Below are 18276 nucleotides of genomic sequence, written 5' to 3' on the forward strand. Positions count from 1 at the left end.
AGAGATTCTTTCTGCCTAGATAAGGCCAGAGGCAGATGAACAGATGCCTCATTTACTCCATCATCCCTTCACAGGTTTACCTGGTGTGCTCTTAGCATCCATGCCATGGGGGCACTGGGTAAGGGCATGCAGTTCTTGGAACCTGGAATGCCGAATGCCAGGAACCCTCAGGAATTAATTACAACAGGTACCCGTGTCAGGAGGTAACTTGTCTGAAATCTTTTGGGGCAGGTGCTAAAGAGATGCTTTCTGGAGCAGGGGACACGGGGCTGGCCCTGAGTATGAGCATGAGAAGGCACAGGGAATTCCAGAGCCAAGGGGAACCCATAGGTCAGGCAGGGAAGGGGTGAGATGTAGGGTGTGTTGGGGACAGTGGGGCTGTGACCAACAGGACACCTCACAGAGAAGGAGAGATGGTGCTGGCAAGTGGCTGTGTTGAGGATGTAGGAGAAAGGCGACTGGCGGCTGAAGGAGGGAAGGGAAGAAGCCTCCAAAGATGCCCAGAAGGAAAGATCACAGACACTACAAACCCACCAGATGGGAGGAGGGGCAGCATGAACAAGCAGTGATGTAAGGATTTCTCAGGGTGGGGCCATTCATGGGGTAAACAACTCATAATATAGTGAAGGGAACTAAGTTTCCATGCAGAATGGCTTAGAAATGCTTCCTGGCCCTTCATTGAAAGGCTCAAAACACATCTGAGATGATAATCGGGAGGCAAGCCGCCTGTCTTGGTAGTCTCTAAAACCCAAGGGTGTTTGGTGAAGGTACTATTACAGGCTGGAAGCAAGAGGAGACTAGGCAACTCCCCATCACAAATTTCTGCACGGTCAGATGGAAGCAGAGGAGCCCGAGCCCCTCTGAAGCAAGAGGCCTCCAGACTGAAACTCAACAGGCATCGGCCACATCTGTTGTCCCTGTGTCCTCAGTGCCTGACACCACAGCCTTGCCTTTGGGATCATGAGGGCGGGATGGTGCAGAAGAGGATGCAGAATGGGAATGGAGGTTCAGTGAAATCTTTAAAGCCCAGTCTTTAGTTCAAGCCAAGCCAGCCTCAAAGTCACAGGATTCCACTCTGTCCACTTCCACAAAGGACTTGATGACTGAAAAGAAATGGGTGAGTTCATACCACAGCTGGGTTTCCCTCAGAGGAAACTGTACTTTCATGCATTACCTGTGGCTAGGTGAACTGGTCTATTTTTTTGAAAGTGATTTGGTAAAATGAATCAAGCACCATGTAATGAACCCATGTTAGATTAACTAATCACACTTGTGCAAATCCGTAGTAATGAAACATTAAACATGAAACACTAAATACTACACAAAGATACTGTGTGCTATGTTAGAGGATTAAAAGCTGGGGAAAACTGGAAACTGATCCTCCATGCCCTTCTTTGGAAGACAGATACAGTGGTACCCCTGTTCACAAACTTAATTTTTTCCATGATTCCATTTGCAGTCGTGGAATGAATTCTGCAACCAGAGTCATGGAGAGAATCAAGTTAGTGAACCAAGGTACCACTGTAACCACATTGTTACACTTATTAGAGGAACTACTATGCAGGTATAGTTTTCAATATTAGGTAACAACTTGGTAACATTTATTAGAATGTTAAATGAAAAAAGAAATGAATGTATATCATTACAAATTTATTTTTTAAATCTTATACATAACAAAAGGGTCTAAGAAGTGGCAATAAAATGCTTTTAAAAGTCAGTTTTGGATGAGAGAAGTTTTGAAAGACATTTTTATTTCTTTTTCAATGTTCAAAAATTTTTGTTGTGTATATGGTTGCTATACCCAAGTTCTTTTTTTTTTTTTTTTTGCGGTAGCGGGGATCAAACTCACGACCTTGTGCTTGCCAGGCAGGCACTTATGCCATTGAGCTGTATCCCCAGCCCTAAGAACCTGAGTTCTAATACATAATGGATGTATATTTAACCTCACAGTAGCTGACAAAACAGTGTATTTCCCTCTTCTCTGCCTTCCTTTGGCCTAAGCCCTTTAATAGAAACAACTGTGACACTGAACATAGCTTTTATCTGTGCTGGGCACACTTTTAAGATCCTCACAGCTATTAAATCAATAAATACAGCAATCCCAAGGGATAGTAATTATTATTAATGTTATTCTCATTATTATTATTGCTAAGCAAATTGAGGTACATAAAGATTAGTCACTTACTTAAAGAAATCCAGCTATTCCATCAGGGAAGTGGGATTTGAATCCAGGGAATATGGCTCTCACTCAGTCAAAGAAAGTAAGCGACCAAATAGGGGGCTAGCAAGGCAGACAGGCAGGCAGGAATGGCAAATCATACAGATATAAGGGTGAGGGGCAACTGGGGCTGGAAAGTGAAGGCAGAGAGGAAGCGTTCGGGCCTAATGGAAGTCCTCCCCAGTGGGAGCCTCAGTTGCTGGCAGTGACATCCTTCTTTCTGGGAGAAAGGATGGAAAGTGTGGAGTGACATCTGGAAGGTGAGCAGCCACCTCTGTGTATGTGTCTAGCCCACCACTGGTGAGGGAGGAAAGGTAGCACTTAGCTAAACATGATAAGTGAGGAACTCCATATTTCCATAAACCAGGTCTTAATGATTTCTTTGCAAATTGCTCCTGAAGCACCCACGTGGTTATGCCTTCTCTGATGGAGTGGTGATTTAGATTTCAAAAGAAGCTCAGATTTTCACATGATTTTTAGATGCCTCAAGGCTTTAACTTTTGTGACCATCAAATCCAGACCCTGCAATCCCTGTACCCTTAACTTACATACACGCATTCCTAAAGCCAAATAGGATAAATATACTCTAGAAATAAAGGTCATAGATAGGCATTTTTAGCCCCCTATTAAAAGTAAATAACCAAAGCGGTCGTGTCAGGAGCAACTGTGGGAATGCAGTGGTGGCTGCAGTGATACCGAACGTAGTATTTGATTCTCATGTTGGCTCTCACTGCTGTCTGTCCATAATCTCTAGATTGAGTAAATATTTGGATGCTATGTCTGAGCCCTTTATCTGGTATTCTATACTTTTAATTTGTTAGGTCTAAGACTCAGAAAGGGCTTTTCAAATACCCACCCTATAAGACCTGAGCCTAAATGCAGCTGGTCTAAACTGGAACATGTCATAAATGGAGAACTCTCAGCTTCTAAGCCATATCAGTAAAGCTTACTTTCCTGATGGGCGCTCCTACCCAAGCAAAACAACCAGAGGCTCTGCAACTGGGCATCAACCTGTCCCTCTGTATAAAACTTCAACTTTTTGTTGAAAATTTGGCGTCTTACCCAGCTTTTACCTGAACAGAGTCAGGGACCTTCCTGTATTACTCTGTCAAAAATGTATATTTCTTTGACACAAGTCTATTTTATTCTTCTTTGATGGAACCTGCAATCTTAAGTTCCAAAAAGCACTGCTTCCCTCTCATCTTTATTAATAATAGAAACCACAGGAGTGGACTCCAGAGACCAAATTTTTCACTTTGTAGTTGAGCAGAGAAGGCCTAAGAAGACGTCAACCTGCAGCATCTATCAAATTGGTGACAGAGCTGCTCCTGGCTCCCAGTCCAGGCTGCTTCTCAGTTTTCACACAGCGCTGAAGGACACAGTGGCCACTTCCTCAGGAAGGAGCAGAGGCTGCCCCACCACAACCCGGTCTCCTCTTTCCCACACCCCATGCAGAGACCACTCGTCGGAGCCCGTTCAGTGGAAGGATAGATCAGGGGTTCTTACTCATTTCCATGTACTCCGGAGTCAGCCCTGTGTACGGTTCTAGGCTATAATCTAGGTCCCACTGCTCTGGATGTTTTGAATGCTCGGGGTCAGCTTCTCCAGGTTCTGTCTCATCTTTCAGCTTCCGAAAGAGTTTCTTTAGTTTCCTGGAAAAGGAACAGAGTAGTCACCAAAAGTCTCTTGAGAACAGGGTTATTTCTGTGGACAGAAAGGAGAATACAACTAAATTTTGATGTTAAAGCCATCTCTTACTCAATGTCAGATAGACACTGAGGAGATAACTTTTCTCCTAAAGACAGTCTTCTTGTTTCTTTGGTTTTGATACTGGGAATCAAAGTCAAGACCTTGCACTTGCCAGGCAGGTGCTGTGCTGCTGAGCTATATCCCCAGCCCTTCTTTATGAAGATAATGAAAGACCCACACTCCAACGAGAAATGAATTTATTTAAACCCAAAGAAATGTTTAATTCTTCTTGCAACAAGAGTTGGCCCTTCCTGTCAAATATAAAGTCAGTTTTACTGCCTAGCAGGAGATTGTCCATTCTTCACAGGGGACGGAGGGTCCAGAAAGTGGAAGAAAGATGCTTTCCTCAGGTGAAGCATTTTTAGGGTCTCAATAACATCACATTTCCATTAAAGTCAAGCTACACTTTTCCCACCACCAGAATGGACTGAATTTTTGTCCTCTCCAAATTCAAATGTTGAAGCTTTTATACACAATATGAGTGGTTTTGGAGATGGGGCTTCTAGGAGGTGATTAAGATTAAACGCGTTGATAAGAATGAAATCTTGATATAATAGGACTGGTGTTCCAAGAACAGGGAGAGAACTCTGTCTCTCTGTCTCTGTCTCCCTCTCCATCATGTGAGGACACAGAGAGAAGACAGTCATCTGTAAGTCAGAAAGAGCCTGCCCAGGAACCTAACCTTGTTGGATCTTGGTCTTGGCTCCAGAACTATGAGAAAATACATTTCTGTTGATTAAATCACCTGACCTTTGGTATTTTATTATGGTAGCCCGAGAAGACAAGACAACCACATTCAGGTTTGTTTTGGTCTAGATTGATGACAAGGTAATAATGGCCCAGCTTCTCAGAGTTAGTATGAGAATTAAATGAAATGATGTTTATACCATCCTGAGCACAGTATTGGGGCATTATGAACACTAAGAAGTGAGAGGTATTATTATTTTTAATATTAAATGCTAAAATGTGCCTGACAGCGTAGTCATTTCGTATTTCTTAGTGATGCACAATACATAGAGAATAAAAATAGGGGAAGAGTTGGGTGACAGTTCTGCTAATCAAAGAGGAAGTTCTTAGGTGATAGATAGTTGAGAGGACTAGCAGCATAACAGTCAGAATCAATCTTGAAAACTCTAAAAGGATTGCGTGAGGTCCAAGCTTCCCCCAGTGCAGGAGTCACACCTACCTAGCCTCCAACATTCCTCACCCAAAGCCTTGTACATAACACTTGATCCGATTATCCACCTTATTCTGCTGTTACAAAGTGTTTCTGACAGTCAGTCGGAATCTAATAGTTCAGAATAATGTTCTGCTCAGGGTCTTATCTAATATATGCCACCGAGTTAGTCACTAATCTTAGGTGCCAGAAAATACTTCTACAAAAGCAAGATTCACAACTCATCCACTATATTTCTGTGGAAAATGTTATTCAAACTCTGTAAACTTTAGTTTTCTACCTTCAAAGTGAAGAAATAAGTACTAACACTCCCGTGGATTCAGTGAAGGAAGGTACTCCATGCGACATGCTCGGGACTGGCACGCGGAGGAAGTGTCCCTACTGTCACTGTCCCTCGCTTCCGTGTCACCAGTATCAACAGCAGCATGTGCATCACAGAAGAAGGCAAAGAGTGGGCTAAGATCCATTAGGAGCAGCAATGAAAAGTTTTTTCTAATAAAATAGCAAACAATAAATCTACCATAATTAAGAAACCAAGAAAACTAGATGGAGCCTAAATATTCTGAAACCAAGTAGTGTGAACTGGTTCAGACTCTATCTGTGAATCAGTGTAAGAGTGGGTGAAGGAAAAAACACAACAGAGAAAAAGAGAAGGAGGCATGGAAAGAAGGAGGGAGGGGGAGAGAAAGAAGGAGGAGGAGGAAGAGAGGAAGGGAGGGAGGGGGAAGGAGGGGGAGGCCTAGAACCATACTCAAATTAAGAATTTTCTTCAAGGTACCAGGGATCAGAAAACTGGGCCAAATCTTTAGTAAAAATAGCAGGTTTAATTTTACATGGACAATTGAACAAAAGCATATATTCCTTATTTACTTCTGAAATGCCACTAAAATAATGATGAATGAATAAAATGTATAAAAGTATACATTAATGAAAAGAGTCCTGGACACAGTAGCATGCAAGAGATTGAATGACTATCTTGGAAGACGGCTTGTGTGTAAAGGAGGCGGCAAAGTTGTAAGAGCTGAATACTGAGTGTCTTGAGAGGAAGATGGTGAGAACAGCAAGTCAACTCATCTGCAAAAGCTCAGCGAGGTGCAGGAATCAGGGGCACCAGGTGTCCCACAGGCAGCGGGCAGTGACTGGACTCAGCTGTGTTTATGAAACAGTGATTCAAATGTCTCTATGCTCAGTTTGCCCAGGGAACTAGCACTTCCTACTACCAGCAACAGCAAGAGATGTTTCTGAAGAGAAAATGAACAAGGGAGAGTGAGGTTCCCTAGTGATTCCAACAGGATCAGGTGGAGGGTCCCCGGAGGCAACAAGTAGCAACTGTTAACCAGCTCCCAGAGAGCGGAGGACAGGGTAGGATAGACACAGAGATCTGAGAATCACCAAGGAGAGGGCAGCCAGGGCCCTGGCAATGAACATAGGCTATGGGTGATGCTTAGAGTCATCAGGGAGTCCTGAGGAATAGCAATAGGTAAAGCTGGCCTGGGGACACAGGGGGCTTCAACACACAGAAAGGAGCAGAAGCACAGGCCAAGTGCACATCTGGGTGGCCAAGGCAGCCAGGGAACAAAAGGAAGGGCCTTCAGCGTCCTTTCAAGTGTAGGCAGGTCTGAAAATCACAGGGAAAATCCGTCTACAAATAGATCTATGAGCCTGCAATTCCCAGAAGTCTCCCTCCTGGATATCTCAGTAACCATTAAAACAATTAATCAGGAATGTCTCTACAGAGCAGGATTTAAGAGGAATGCTGCGAGCTGTATAGCATGCAGATGGGCCATTTGGAAAACTTCAGATTCTGATTCCGACCGTATGATGCACCCGCTTGTTAAAATAACTCTTTTGAAGTTACCCCCTTGTCCTTTTCATCTGCTATTTCTTCTGTCCTTTTTTAATGACAGATCTTAGACACCCTCGGGAAGCCTCCAAGCTTTCCCTCTGCCTGTGCCCATGGGCTCACACCCAGACCGTACGACTGTCACACCTTGGACTTTCTTGTCACAAAAATCTGGGCCCAAGATCATTCCTGCAGACCTGGCTTTGTGGGCCTTCAGCCTCACTAGCTCTCCATGGACAGCCACCAGGAAGTCATCCGCCTCTGGCCTCCTACTTTTCTGATAACCGACAAGCTTCCAATGTATCCCCTACACTTTGACTCCAGATCATATTCTGTATTTGAGAAGACTGGCCTCCTGTAATGTCTTTAAAGAGAGACTGTTTTCTGTCTTAAAATGTTGTATTTATCACATTTAGACAAAAAGAAAAGACATGAAATCTTACTACCTACCTGTGTCCAGAAATCTATCACAGGTCTTTTGGGATGTCTCTACATTTACTAAGAATAAGAACAGAGAGACATTTTGCCAGAACAAGGATGGACCTGTCTGTCTGCATTGTCCATCACAAAGGATGCCCATAAAAGAAGTGAGGACATGAAAAAGGTGATGCTTCCCCATTCACAAAAGTTCCATCTCTCTGGATGATAAAAGGCTCATTTCTAGCTTTGCTTCAATAGATGCAGAAGCTAAATTTGAGATAAAATTACAGCAAAGGGGTGGGCCTGGACCATGGCATGGAGTGCTGTAGGGGCATTAGGTGGTTTAGATTCAAAGTCTATTTCGCACACATCCATCCATCTGGAAAAAGTGAGGCGCTGAGGGTAGGGAGACATCTGTCCATGGATACAGGTAATAAACAGCAGAAAACCAGACTGTGTTACACCACTCACTTTGGTGAAGTCATCTCAAAAAGAGCTGACTATTAGCAGTATCCTAGGCCACTAATGTTTAAAACCATTCAGCTCCATTCTGGAAAGTATCTGCCGTGACTGTGTTAGGGCCCAGGAGCCTAGCATTGCGTGAGTGAGGATAGTCTGAGACCAGACTATGCAACCAAGTTTTATCTATTATCATAACATTAGTCACAGAGCTGACTTTAAAGTGCTTCGTTTTAGTGCCTCTCTTTGAAGCATCTCATTTTTTCATCTCCAGTGTTTCCAAACCAGACATAGTGAAGACATGGGGTCCTGCTGCCTGGTGGACATGGACAGACAGTAGGGCTTCCTAGTGGCCCTGTCTGGGGCACCTGCCGGGTGTAGGGATAGAGTAACTGTGATGCCTTTGGAAAATCTGTTCCTTGTATCTTATTTGAGTGCCTAGAGCAAAAGGCACTTCCTTTCCTGCTCACATTCAGCCTCTCAGACAAGAGTTGAGGGTAAGACTCCAGGCTGCTACTGGTATACCTTTATCACCTCCCCAGTGATGGTATAGCTTCCTTTTGGACAAATAGAATGCATAGCTTAGCTAAGGAAGCTAAGCTTGGTAGGAAATAATGCCATTGATTGTTTAATCGCATTTTGATTTTATTTTCTATTTTCCTACCATTATACTGTTATTTATTGTTCACAGTAATGGATAGTGTTCATCCATTTTTCATCTTCAGAAATGTTTAGATTAAAATGAAAGGTGTGTTGGTTTAGAAAAAAACTAAAATGCAAAATAGCTGTTTAGGTAGATATGGAGGAAATTTTTAAAGTTGGTTTACAAATGACTAAAAATTGGGAAACAATATTCTAATTCAAGAAGCCTGCTGAGCTGTACAATTCTTAAGGCCATAAAGTTGTTATTTTTGCAACACACACACAAACACACACACACACACAAACAGAGTTGATGAGAATGTTGTAACGTCAAGGAGAGAGGTAATTATAGGTGACTTCCTGGACAATTAATAAAAGTCAATTAGATAGACTTTGACATTTAAAAAATTTTATAAGGATCTTAGAAAATTAATTTCAGAAGGAGATGGTGAACTAAAGGCGATTGATCTTATAACTATATCATCTTGTTTTTGTGACCCCAAATATTCTTATCGAGCACAATCATCTACTGAATTCCTCAGACTTGCTTTGTTTCAATTGTTTTTTTCTGGTACTAGGGATTGAACCAAGGGGCACTGTATTACTGAGCAGCATTCTCAGCCCTTTTATCTTTTACTTTCATACAGGGTCTCAATAAATATTCTAGGATGGCCTCAAACTTACAATCTTCCTGTCTCACCTTCTCCAGTGCTGGGATTATCACCCAGCTTGCTTCTATTTCTAAAAGTAAAAATTTAAAAAAATTAAATCTAACCTGTGAGGTTAGTATTTCTACTCTGAAGACCCTAGAGTGGAATGTTATGAACCAAAAGCTACTGGGCCCATAGCAAAAGTGAACAGCAGTGTTCCTAAGTTAGGTCTTCACAGTCTCACTCTCTGAACTTGAAACATTCATGAAATACCAACTATAAACATAATGCCCACAACATACAATAAATTGTGGGCTACCTGGAATCCTTATGAATAGGTCTTCCTTTTTATATTTTTTGGATAGCTGAGCATTTTCCCCAGTCACTTTCTTTATGTAATCACTTAGATATAAATCTTTCAAGAATAGATTTCTGATGTCACACAGTTGCACAGCCAGGGTTTAAACCCAGATCTGTTTGGTCACTAAACCTCTGCCCTACAGAGATCTCTTAATGGCCACGAAGTGTAATTTTTATAATTTGCATGACTTCTTCCTCATTGTCATGCTTAGAATGTTGTTGTTTTTTGTTTTTTGTTTTTTTGTTTTTTTGGTTTTTTTTACTTTGAGACAAAGATTCTTTTTAAAAATATTTACTTTGTGTTGTTTAACTGCACCAAAAAGATATGAGCAGGAGCTTGGATTCTGGATTGGAAGAGTCTAATTAAGAGTGTGCTCTGAGTCCATAGCAAAAGATCTAATAATCATAATCACAATGATTTCCTATGAGAGAGTTCAAATGTAACATACAGGTTTATAAATAACTTGGACTCTGTGGCGCAGTATTTGCTCCAGTCTCCTGAAGTCACCTATGTAATTATGTTGAATGTATCCTTTGCAGACAAGAAGCTGAAATGAGAAAGCATTGTAAAACCGTGCCTTGTATTTGGAGTCAGCAGGGACCACCCTCACTTCACAAAGGAGAGGTTCATTGGGTGCTAGATCCACAAAGCACCTTAGAGATGCTTACTTTGCTGCTATGCTTATCAAGAGATGTGGACAGCAAGACTTTGTGAATTACGGTGTAATTGCCATGGATTAAAGTGCGGCATACTTTTAAATACACAAAGTATTAAACACACATCAAGCATAAACAAGAAAATTTGGCCTTTAAGGCAAACCACCATGTGTTATTTTCATCTGCCATGGAGCTGATGGAGTTGATAGATGGAGAACATACCAGCACACTGTCCAAACATGCCTGAGGTTTTGTCTCTCTTCCATTCTACAAAAGGCTTCTAGGTCCAAAGAAAATAGACAAAGTGGTAAAGCAGATGTCCAGGGATAAAAAAGATGGGTATCTTGTGCCCATAAACTGTCTAAAATTCTATCCAGAGGAGAACAGCAATGCAATGGAAGGGAAGGTGATTTCTGTAGATGTTGGAAGGGGAATCTAGACTCCTTTGCAGCAGAGGTGGAGGAGGTGCCTGCATAGCTTCAAAGGGGGCAGATGTGGTTTTGGTATAATCCTTATATTTTTTTGGATACTGGTCCATAAGAAAGACTGTCTCTCCAAGATGCTCAGCTCCCAGAGAACAAGAATCATCTGTTTCACTAGCTTTGCTTGACTATCACTCAATGACTTTAGTCAAATTAGCAAGAAACAAGGGAAGGCTTCAAAAGCTGGAGCTTTGGGCTGATGAGTAAAGATGGAGTAAGCAAAGAAATGGAATGATATTCCCACCAATCCTAAGTGTTACCTCAGGTTGTTCCAGCATGTGCACAGAAAGCACCCAGAGGGTTCGACCTAATTAATGCAGTATGCTGGTGAGATCCCTCCAGAGAACTGAGAAGACACCGGGCTACGAGGAAATGTTGACGACTCTCTTTTCTTCAGCTAGGGCTCTCACTTAGAAGTTTTCTTCCCTGGCAAACTAAAGTTTCTCCATTAGAACTTTATCTCTGTAAATGTGTTTCTGAAGAAAACCAAAGAATAGCTTCCTCACAGGACCTTTCTAAGAGTGAGACCCACCCCAAAGCAGGTGGTTCTGATAGAAAAGATGGGGCCATATACCTCTTCACAGTTCCTTTCAGCCCAAGTAATCTAGGACTCAGTGACCTAAAGGGATTCTGGCTCTTGCTTTTGCCATGTCCCTGCCATGTTCCAAGACTTTGCAAAAAATTGCCATCTCTTCGAGGCTTTCCTTCTCTTCTGTAGCATTACTCACTCATGAGGTGTTTGTGATGAGAATAGAGTCGATCTGCTGTGTGTTTAGAAAAGATATCCATACCCAGAGGAAATGGTTTCTCTAAAGAAAACAATGGCAGATCATCTTGTAACAGAGGATGGTGGCAGCTTGCTTTCAAGACACGCTGGAGAAAGCCCTTCTGCTTCTGAAGGCTTTGTGGCTGCCTCTAAGTCCTGACCTTGACTTCCTCTGACTTTGAATGGAATTTGTGTTGCATAGAGCACACCCAGGTATATACACGCTCTTTTGTCTCCCAAACTAAAAATTCAAAGTCTGGAAGACAAGAGCCATTTCATATGATTTCTTTCCATGTCCGAGTCATATAGGCCAAGAGGTGAAGACAATGACCTTTCCTGCAAGGCCCTTCCAGTGTGGACAGTGCTCTTTCTGGTCATATAGTTCAGAACCTGGTTCTCTGACTCCTAAAAAATATTCTAGTAGACTTCTTTTGCTACTTAAACTAGCCAGAGTGAATTCTAGTGGCTTCAAAAAAGAATCCTGGGTAATTACATATGCAAATGTAGTTGAAAAGGAAGGGATTAATCAAATTTCCTTACTGGGGGCCTTCTCAGAACCACTAACATAGTGTGCATAGTAAGTCTCTATGGGGGAGATAGAGTGTGTCACAGAATCTTCAGTCAACCCTAGGGGGACTGGTTGACATCCAGCCACATCTCAGGATGGTCAGTCTTGCAAGAGATTTGTTTGCAAGAGATCTGGCCCTGAGTGTCTCTCTCATTCTTCATAGAAAGCACAAAATATTAGAAAAGAAAAGCAGAGGGGGTGTAGTGGATTGATAACCGGTGGTCAACTTATAACCCCCAGCTGAACTCAGTAACTGTAGTGCTGGGTGCGGGAGGCCCACCTGAGGACTGTTGCCAGCAGCATAAAAGGCAGACCTGGAGAAGAAGAAGCGGGCTGTTGGGAACTGAGAGAGGCTGTGGGGAGTTGGCATTCCTGATGAACTTGGTTGTTTTCATCCTCCGAGGAGCTCGGGACCTCGCTGGCACTGAGAATGGCTTTGGTTCACTTTGGGGAAGCTCTGGTCCTCACTTTGAGCATAGCTGCCTGGTTCTGGCGGGAAAGATGGTGCACTGCCAGCCTCCTGGAAAAGCTTGCTGCATTGGCTTCCCTGATGGGAACTCGGACATCCTGATCATCGGAGGAGCTCGGGACCTCACTGTTGTCGAGGATGGCTGTGGTACCTTTTGGGGGAGCTCTGGTTCTTCTGAGCATCGCTTCCTGGCTCCAGTGCAGATCCCTCAGCCTGCTAGCACAGAAGACTTTCTAGCTTCCACCACTGACCTTTGGGACTTCCCAGCAGATCTGTGAAACAGGTCCGCATGAGATGTTGTCATGGGTTCTGGGCCTCCAGTTGGATTAGTGGGAGGCATTGTTATGAGCTCTGGGTATTCAGCTCAACTCATGTAGGACATTGTTGTGGGATCCAGGCCCTCAGCTGGATTCCTTGGTCTTAGTGTATGGACAGATTTCCTGCACTCTTTTGTATACTGTTCTTTGGGTGACTATTATAAATAATCATATGAAGTATGTGTCCTGTATTATGTTGTTCCCCTTGCAAAATAAGCCCCAAACCAACACAGGGGGGTTATTTTTTTTGATCTGTAGATAGATTTTAACTTATTCCGTCTTCTTTTCTTTTCTTTTTTTTTTTTTTTGTTTTTCTCCAGTACCGGGAACCGAACTCACGACCTTGCGCTTGCTGGGCAGGCGCTTTGCCGCTGAGCTAAATCCCCAGCCCTTCTTTTCTTTTAGGACCTGTGGGTCAGTGTTTATTTTTGTGATTTTTTCAATGCAAAGCCTGATGGAAAGAAGTCCTTCTTTGAAATGTGCATAGAACCATAGGGGAAGGAGAGAGAATCCACATGAAAACAACCCATTCATCCTTCTCCTCCTAAGATTATGTATTACATACTGTCTTTTCAGACCTCTTCCTAAATGATTCCATTATGTTTCAAATTTTCTTACTCATTTTTCCACCATATTAAGTGTCCTGCACTTATTTACCGGGAGGAATAATAGCATGAAAAAATATTATGCACTTTGGTGTCTGAGATATTCAACTTCTAGCTCTGCCACTTACTGGTTATGTGTATTCAAGCAATTGGTAAATCCTTCTGAACAACAAACATCCCAGATCAGACTGGCAAACAGGGCCAGTGGGAGGGGCACTGCCTTGTGGGGAAAGTTATTGCCCAGTAGACAGAAAAGCAAGTAACCAAGTTATATGAGAAGGGGAGAAGCCATGAAAAGCTTGCTGAAACTCTCATACTCCTGGGCTAGCCCCTGGCAGAGACATGAGAAGACTGATTACATACGGGACTCCAATCTCAAAGATGTTGTTCTGGATCAACTGCTTTCCCAACATGATGATGCTGAGCTGAATGCAGAGCTCCATGAGGCAGCCCCCTGGGGCACACTGCAGGAAAGAGAGATAAAGAAAGAGCCGGTCAGACTGAGTGGCACTCAAGGGAGCAAAGATGCAAATAATGCTACGATGGGGGAAGGACGGGTATGTGAGGCTGCTCCCACAAAATGCCAGCCAGGCCTGAGACCCCACCAGCTATACTTACCTCCTCCATGCGGTAGCCATCGAACACATAGACGTAGCTTCCAGGTCTGCCCACAAACCTGGAATCCAAAGCACAGGAAGAGTTAGAAGAAAATGGAGTCTGGCAGGGTTGACAGAGGCTGCACCTTCATTGTGGCAGTGCTTTCTCCTGGTATCCTCCCAAAGAGTACTGGCCATTGGCCAAAGAGGTACCAAATCACCAGAAGCCCGCGTTCAGATCCTGCTACCAGATAGGCTACACTTTGAACCCAGTCACTGGGGACAGGAGCAGAGCCAAGCAGGGGCTGAGGCTCAGTGTACTGCGGTGCTGGGAGGGGTGTGGTATGGGGTGTGGGTATGGGGGTGTGGTTTGTATTGTCTCTAGGAGTACTGGCTGGGCACTTTCTTCCTTCTGCTTCCTTTCTTCCTTCAGTAAAGAACTGAATTTTCATCAAAACTCCTTGATAAGGGCTCATGATTTCCCAGGAAATCAAGCATAAGACTGACTAAAATTTTAAGTCAAGATCCCTGGAATCATAAAGGAATTCTGTCCTTTTTTTTGAAATAGTCAAAAGAAAGGATGAAGCCTGCCCCCTTTCTCTTTTAAGTACAGTTGATTTTATTGGGGTTAAGAAGGTTGGGCAGCTGGGGGAATTAGAGAGGGAAAAATCATGGATCCAGACAGGTAAACAGAAGAGTTCTACTTCCTTAAAACATCATCATCTCACCCATCTGTTGAAATCCTCCTCACCCATCTAAGGATCTGTCTAGATCTTTCCTTCTCTGAGGTCTTCTTGTTTCTGTCTATGACTAAGTGTTCTCCCTAGAAATGACTTTCTAATTTTGGCATTGAGGTGTGAGCAAAGACCCTCATGCACCCCAGGTAGGCAAGCGCTGTGCCAGTGAGTGCTACACCCCGCACCCCAACACTTTCTCTGTACCGCTTATTACAGCACTTGCCACAGATTATAGTGGTGCTATTGCCAAGCTTATCTCCATCGAGATAACACAAGTTTATCTAAGAGTCTACCCTTTTTTGTCTAAAATATTATATGTGCAATTTGTCACTGCTATTAAATTGATACAGAAAGCACCAATGAAGTACATACTCCTTAATATGGACAGTTTCTCTGCTACTTAAATTTCAAGAGAGCCAAGGACAGTCCTGGGACATCCCGGGATGTCCTGGGATGTCCTGGGACGTCCTGGGAAGGGGGCTGTGTTTTAGGTCACAAACACATCCATAAGAAATTGTGAAATCTATAAGCTGACAGTGCTTGGTCTCACTGCATGTTTGATGATCTTTTAGCTCAAGGGAAGCTTGCTTGATACAGCTTGGTGATGTCTGGTAGAAAATGTTATTGTAGGTTGCCAACTCTCCTGATCACAGAAATATTTATCAGAAGTGATTTCATATTCAGACTTATCGCATAATAAAAATGGTACTGGCTATTGTCCTTGGTTCTCAGAGGGGTCCCTAAATCCTTGAAATTCCCAGAGTGATAGCAGTGTCTTTGTTATTCATGGTGAGCCCCTCGGACCATACCTAAATTTATGTTAATGAGATTACGCAGAATGAAGGCAAGGGTTGCCAGATAGACCAACCATGTAGGTTGGGGATTTGAGTCAAGTGACAGCAGTCTGACCTGGGAGGGGGAACTGGAGGCTAGAGGTTGAGGTAACTCACATGGTAAATGATTCAATCAGTTATGCCTGGGTAGTGAAATCTCAGTAACAACTCTGGATACTGAATCTTGGGTGAGCTTCCTGGCTGGCAATATAGACAGATGTGCCAGGAGAATGATGAATCCTGAGAACCAGCAAGCTTCATGATTAAGACCCTCCTAGGCCTCACCTAGGTCTCTCTCTCATTTGTGAGTTTGATTTGTATCTCTTCACTAAAATAAAACTGTAAGTGTAAGAATAACATCATAATTGGATTTTTTGTGTCAACCTATATTATTGAACCTGAGAGGAGTAATGGGAACCCTGGAATTTATAACCAGTGGATCAGAACTGCAGCTGTCCTGGGAACCTCAGAACTTGTGGTTGTCTGATATAGGGGTAGTCTTGAGAAGCACAGTGTTCCTACCCTGGAAGCCTGTGGTAACTCCTGGTAGCATGAGAATCCCATTGCAAACCCTAAGAACTATTGGCTGAAAAGGAAATTTCCTTTTGTTTCATCCTCAAAATTGCCCTGCTTATTATTTCTCTGAAGAGAAGAACCAAGTAGATGCCAGTTCATCCCCACCAGGAAGTGAGAACAGGAAATGAGTTGACAGTGGGGACAGGTTGCCCTACTTGTCCCAGTGGTGGAGGACCATCTTGGTGACAAATCACTTTCCTATATATGCCACTGTTATACTCACCTCCCCTTGAAAAAGGCCACATAGAAGATGGGGGAGTAGGCATTGACAAACTTTAGCAAGAAAGCTTTAAGTATCAAGCGCTCTTCAAAAGTCTGTTCTGTTTTTGGAACCTCTGCAAGACAAGAGCAAAAGCTGATGAGACCAAGGCAATCCAGAGTCTTGATTTTCATATAAGCCATCATCTCTCAAGTTACCCCTTCAGAGTAGAACCTAACAGACCCACTTCTCTGATGCATTAGAACCAAATTCATCTGGGAAGCCCCACATGGTCTTCCAGATAATTGGAGGCTACAGAAGCAAAGGATATGTATGATCTGCACCTACTCCTTCTACACCCACTTCTAGTCCATAAGCAACAGTTTCCCACTGTGCTTTTCAAAGAATGGCCAGAGTAGTTAGAGCTTCCTAATACCACCCTTATTTCATCAAGCTTACTTCATCAGATTTTATCTGTATACTTTCCATTTCCTTAAGATTTTACTGGAGTAATGGTCCTTGACTGAAAAGACTTATCAAACACTGAACCAGAAATGTTGCTGATTTTTTCTCCTCCATTTCTAGTGGAAAAATATTCATCTATATGTCCTTCAGATAAGATGAGACATCTCATCCAATGACAAAGGCTCATCAGATACAATCTGAGCCATATGTCTCCAGCTCTCAGGTCACAGCCCCAATATGTCACAGTCCTAGAAGTGCAGTCAGCTGATATTCCTAGAAGAATCCTAAGAAGCACTGGGCAGAACTCTTGCAAGTGTCTTCAGAGGATTTGCAATACCTGGGAAGCTACAGTGGACATCTGTGTGGGACGTGTGATGGAAGCCCCACAGACTGTGACAAACGCTGTGTAAAGAACAGAAGTGATAAGGAATCCTTAAACAACTTGCGCTGAAACAGCAAAATTCCATAAAGTAAGTAGTTTATGGGAAGCAGAAATCTATTTCTCACAATTCTGGAGGCTTGGTAGTCAAGATCAAGGCAGATTCAGTGTCCAGTGAAAACCACTTTCTGGTTCATAGATAGCACCTCATTGCTCAAGTGGTGGAAGACCTAAGCATCTCTTTGTGGCCTTTTTGCATAAGGGCTCTATCTTCCTTTAGGAAAGCTCTGCCCTCATGACCTGCTCACTTCTCAAAGGCCAGTGCTTAATACCATGCCCTTGGAGATTAGGACTTTGACACACAAGTTGTGCTGGACACAAACATGAAGATATCATAAAAGGCTACTCTTTGGGGGCAGAAGGACAACATTATGATATACCTTATGAACTGATCAGTACAACCCAAAAGCATGCTGAGTACAGGGCCACAGTTCAGGGCCATGTCACCCAGGGAGTGCTGTGTCCAGTTGGTAGTATAGGCTCACCTGACTTGCCTGCCCACCTGATAACACATAGGTTATATAGGAATCCTTAAAGAAATGCATACAAGACCTTGTTCTGTCCCCAGGAATGCCCTCCCTTGATGCACACTCTCCGGGACAAATCTTTTACACTTTTAATATCCAAACTGAATGTTATCCATAATTTCCTTCTGTAGGCTTTCTTAGATGCAGTCAGCTGGCAGCAACACTCTTCTGTTTCCTTTCATAGCATTTGTATCTCTCTGTATTAATTATTTATACTATGCCCTTTGAAAATTAAGCATAATATAGCTATCGCTGATTGCCTGTGTACAGTTGTTTGGATCTCCATAAATCAAAAATTTAGGAGTATATAATTTGTATGGGAGGCTCTCTTTGGAGGCTTGATGTTAGGGTTTACATCTAAAATGTCCCCATGCCATCTCATATGTTTGGAAATGGGGCTTTTGGAAGGTGAGTACATCATGGGGGTGTAATATTTATTAGTGAATTAATCCATTGATGGGTTTATAGCTGAATATGCTGTTAAGAGGTGGGCCCTGGTTGGAAGAGGTGCATTCCTGAGGG

General features: G+C 43.0%; 1 protein-coding gene across 1 annotated transcript in view; it reads right to left on the reverse strand.

Annotated features, from left to right (window-relative positions):
• The window catches only part of Ano2 (anoctamin 2, calcium activated chloride channel), a 316981-nt gene that overhangs the window by 26272 nt on the left and 272433 nt on the right, over positions 1 to 18276 (reverse strand). Inside the window, exons 16-19 of the mRNA XM_013511280.1 lie at positions 16348 to 16459; positions 14001 to 14058; positions 13746 to 13846; positions 3725 to 3870 (exon numbers count right to left, since the gene is read on the reverse strand). Of these exons, the coding sequence (XP_013366734.1) occupies positions 3725 to 3870; positions 13746 to 13846; positions 14001 to 14058; positions 16348 to 16459 (417 nt within the window). The remainder of the gene's footprint in view (positions 1 to 3724; positions 3871 to 13745; positions 13847 to 14000; positions 14059 to 16347; positions 16460 to 18276) is intronic.

This window comes from Chinchilla lanigera, unplaced genomic scaffold (assembly GCF_000276665.1).
Source record: "Chinchilla lanigera isolate Chin_1 unplaced genomic scaffold, ChiLan1.0 scaffold00012, whole genome shotgun sequence".
NCBI classification, from domain to species: domain Eukaryota; kingdom Metazoa; phylum Chordata; class Mammalia; order Rodentia; family Chinchillidae; genus Chinchilla; species Chinchilla lanigera.